Source organism: Papaver somniferum, chromosome 5 (genome assembly GCF_003573695.1).
Source record: "Papaver somniferum cultivar HN1 chromosome 5, ASM357369v1, whole genome shotgun sequence".
NCBI classification, from domain to species: domain Eukaryota; kingdom Viridiplantae; phylum Streptophyta; class Magnoliopsida; order Ranunculales; family Papaveraceae; genus Papaver; species Papaver somniferum.
In genome coordinates this window covers 46,020,859-46,025,462 of record NC_039362.1, presented here as the reverse complement: position 1 = coordinate 46,025,462, position 4,604 = coordinate 46,020,859, and the positions used below count along the sequence as shown (strand labels likewise).

The window sequence follows — 4,604 nt, the reverse complement described above, 5'->3', positions numbered from 1 at the left end:
CCCAACTTACAACTTTCTCTTGGACATATTCAATTGCTTTTTTATTTGCAGATGCATTATCGAGCGTGATGGTGAACACTCTCTCAAGACCCCACTCTATCAAACATTTCTCCAATGCTCTTCCAATATGCTCACCTCCATGACTAGTAATTTGACAGAAACATATTATTCTTTTGTGTAACTTCCAGTGGTCATCGATGAAGTGGGCAGTAACCACCATGTAGTTGTAGTTCTGAATGGATGTCCATGTATCGGTTGTGAGACAAACTCTAACCTTGTTCGACTTGAAATAGTTCACCAAATTGGCTTTTTCACTCAAAAACAGTCCACAGATATCACGATAGACGGTCATCCGCGATGGAAGTTTGAACCTCGGCTCAAGATATCTACAAAATGCTATAAATCCTTCTCCTTCAACCATTCGGAAAGACTGTTCATCTGTGATGATGAACTTTATCAAGGCTCTCCTACATCCATCTTGACAGAACGTAACCCCAACTGTTAGCTGCTGATCTCCCAGATTGCTAGGCTGACCGAGAGAGTCCAACTGCGCAGCTTCTAGTGACTCCAAATACTTTCGACACTTGGTCAAATGCCAGTTCAAATTTGATGTGCCATACTTCTTACCACCAGCCCTATATTTACCACCTTCACAGTAGTTACATTTCCCCCATTTAATACCAGTTTCATCAACACTCTTTTGGAAATGCTCCCACACCGAAGATGTTCTGTTCCGCTTCATACTTTCCCTGACCTCAGGTTGAGAAGATGGTGGAGGTGGAGGTGGCGGAGATATAACAACCCTGACCCTTTGTTGCACGAATTGAGATGCATCTTGAGAGGGAATAGGAGGTCTCGTTGACATCAATTCTGTAATCTCAACCATGCTTCCTCACTAGAAAGAACAAGTGATATGAATAGAAAGCAAAAAAAGTTAACAGGCTTCAAAGGGTCCTAATAACAGCACTGAAATCTAGAGAACAACACTGAAATCTAGAATTAGATAGTAGTTATATCCGTCTGTTGGTTAAGATACCCTTGGAGAATTAGAGGGTTCTATTGGTATCGATGATAGTGTTATTCTGCGTTGTATTGACTTGGAATAAGGAATTTGAGACTCATGTATAGATATTTATTGGGAAAGTGGCATTCGAGATATTCTGCAGACATACAAGCATTGTGGAGACAAGTTATTTGCGAGAAAACATATATACTGGACTCCAGTGTCAACTGTCTATTTAAACTACAAAACAAATCTCTCCTTTTCTCACCCACCTAACAAAGGTCTTAAATGTACTCACTCACCTGACATGATGCTAATGTTCAATCAAACCAATGATTTTCATTAATACTACTATTACTATGAGCAGAATCTAAAGCTAATTCAATTGCTTTAGATAAACCTTTAAAGACATGGGTGTCACATAATCAAAATCTCACTGAAATTGTTTGAAATATTGATAATCTAAACATTTAAAGACATGGGTTTTAGATAGAAATCATGAAGAGACAATTTATCAATCAGTTTACATATGAGTTTAGATAGCAATACAACATATAAAAGAAAAACCCATTCAAATTATTAAAAAAATTATTCAAATTTTCACCTGAAAATTAGTTTGGATTTCAAATTAGGAGGAAGAACCACTCTCTAAACCCTTCATTAGCTTTCCAAACTCAGATTCCTCATATCCAGCAACATGCATGAAACATTGAAACCTTATGATTTTTCAATCAATTTAACACAAAAAAAAAATGAAACAAAATGAACTTTGAAGTTAGATCTTACCTTGAATCAACCTATTAAAAGGTTCTAAACGAGATCTTATAACAGATTTGAAGTTCTAAACGAGATGTGAGAGGTACTGGTAAACGAGATTTGAAGTTCTAAACGAGAGTTTCTCTGCAGAGATAAAACGAAAACTGAATCCAGTTTTTAGTTTTTTAGTTTTTAGTGTTGTAGGAAAATATAAAGCAACGGCAGAGATCAATAGTTGAAAGATCAACGGAAGAGATTAAACGAGAACCAACGGCAGAGATCAATAGTATAAACAGGCGGGTAGGGTAGGATAATTTCGAGCTTTACCCGCCACCCTACCCATCTAGCGGCGGTTAAGAAATTTTTTACCCGCCAAATAGTGGATAGGGTAGGATACGGTTAAAAAACTGGCGGGTAGGGTAGGATTGGCGGGTATGGGTAGGGTATGTGCACCCCTAATCTTGTTAATATGATTTGGAGAAGTAAAGTTGGGTTTGTTAGTAATCCAGTGTCGTGCTATTTGATTTTCTGTCTTCTATCCGAAGTCAGAGTATTCGATGAAAGTGCTATCACTTCTTTTATACTCCCTTCTCGCGTCTTCAGTTTTCACCTCCCAATTTAGCAAATGCTCATCATCTCAAAGAAGGAAGAACCGAGAACCCTTACAAAAACAATAACAAAAAAGATGATGAAACACTGCCAGTCATGTAGTGGACATTGTGGTGGTTTTGTTGTCGGATGAGGCGTGGCGTCAAAATTTACTGTTGGGTCTGTTTTCGCTACCTTACTATTTATGTAGTGAAAGCGAATTCCTAGCCTTTTTCCCTCATAGCAGGAGCCTTATATATTATTACTTGGATTATATTTTGCAATTCCCTCATAGCAGGAGCCTTTTTCACTTCACTTTTTGCAAAAGGCATGGTGGTATTCCTAGCTAGCTATTTCTTCCTAATGTCATTATTTCAGAAAAAAAAAAATCTTCTCTTGTTAGACTGCTGGTTTCTATTAAAGCTTATAATCCCTACTGAGCGCGCTAAATCCATGATTTACAGGTCTTTGGTTGTTCAAAACAGAAGAAAACAAGAGAATCTTTTCATATTCACATGGGTGTGGTGTTCTCTATTTTGATTGGAAATGGAAAACTAGAATCAAATACAAACAAACAACTGTTTACAAACAAATCTAAGAATCTTTTTACAAAACTCAATGTTTAGAAGACAACAATCAAAATTAGAATCAATTCAGATAATAAAAAGGGTTAGATCTGATCCAATCGAATCTAGCTAGCTAAGAATTTAACTATATTCAAGAACAAATGTGTTAGTTTTTGTTTTGTTTAGTTCTTCTTCCAAGCATGAATCAATAAAGAAAATCCAGGAGGATCTAATTCACTATCTTCAGTATTTGCCCATTCCATAACTGAACTAGAAGAAACTGATGAAGACATTGTTGATGATGAAGATGATGAATAACTTGTTGATTTATAATAACATCTCCTTTTCTTTAATCCAAATCCAAATCCGCAAGTAATCATACCACTAATTTTCTCATTAATCATTTCTTCTTCTTCTTCTTCTTCTTCATCAGCATCATCATTTTCAAATCTAAACATAAAAACTGCATGGCCTTCACTTGATGATTGAAACAACCAGCTGTAAACATCCCAAGATATATGAATTGGGATCCTCCCATCAATTTCAATAATTTCATTTCCTCTAAATTTCCATTTCAATCTCTTGATTTCTACTACTTTTTCGCCATCAATACTGAACCAAAGCTGTTTGTTCTCCTCATCATCATCATCATCATCGATACTACTACAACAATCAATTGAAATATCTCTAGTTTTACCACCAAGTTTTGTTTTTGTAGAGTAAGAAAATCTACTACTACTACTAGTACCAAAAACAACATCTTCTCTTCTCAAAACCAATACCTGCTGATTATTCTTCTGCTTCTCAGGGTTTTTTTTCATAGTAGCCTTAGTCTTACTATATGCTTCATTTTGTAAATCACCAACAACAAGAATCATAACACCATCAACAACAATACCAACAAAAAACCCAGATTTAGGTTCAGGATCAGGGTCGGAACCAAATTTAGCTTTAGAAAGGTTCCAATAGATTTGGATGGATTTTTTGGTGGAATCTTTGAGATTCAAACTTTTAGAACCATTTCTTCTCCAGAAAAGAAATGGCTTAATATGAAGATTAAAACTAGTAGAGATTTCACAAGCGCTGTCTAACCGAAAGTCAATCTGAAGAGATCTTCCAATGACATTTCTGTACCAAGTGAGTGAAATGAGACCTAAATCTGGTGTTTGATAAATACAAGTAGTGACATTAGGTTTACCTGATACCGTTGGCGCTGATGATGATGGATTGATATCAATGGTTTTGGTTGCTGCTGGACGGAAACAAGAAGATGAAGTTTCAAGCATATTTCTGGCTGGCCAGTCTTCTTCTTTTATGGAAGTGGAAAATGTTTGTTTTGGAGCAGAGAAACAAGGAACAAATTTTGGGTTTTAAAAGGAAGACGAGAGAGAGAGAGAGGTACGGTGGGTGGTGGTGGATAGTGGACTGGTGGGGCCATGGGGATAGAGAGAGAGAGGGCTGCCTGTGGGTTTTGGTCGTTGGAGGAAAAAAGACTAGCGGGAGGGACTCGTCGTGCATGACTTGGAAAAAATGAGACGCGTTTCAAAGCTAATGTCAAGGTTGTCTGTGCAGCATACTACTACGAACTTCTTTATTTAAACTTTCCAAGATAATGTTGCTTTGACTGCTCAAAATTTTGTTGTAACTTTTAATCTAATTGAAAAAAATATCTTAACGATTTTTTATTAACA

At 36.5% G+C, this 4,604-nt stretch overlaps 1 protein-coding gene across 1 annotated transcript; it reads right to left on the bottom strand.

Moving 5' to 3' along the window:
- Positions 1 to 3,095: 3,095 nt before the first annotated feature.
- LOC113279004 lies at positions 3,096 to 4,199 on the bottom strand. The gene has a single exon (XM_026527718.1). The coding sequence runs from the start codon at positions 4,197 to 4,199 to the stop codon at positions 3,096 to 3,098; it is 1,104 nt and encodes a 367-aa protein (XP_026383503.1).
- Between the last annotated feature and the right edge of the window lie 405 nt (positions 4,200 to 4,604).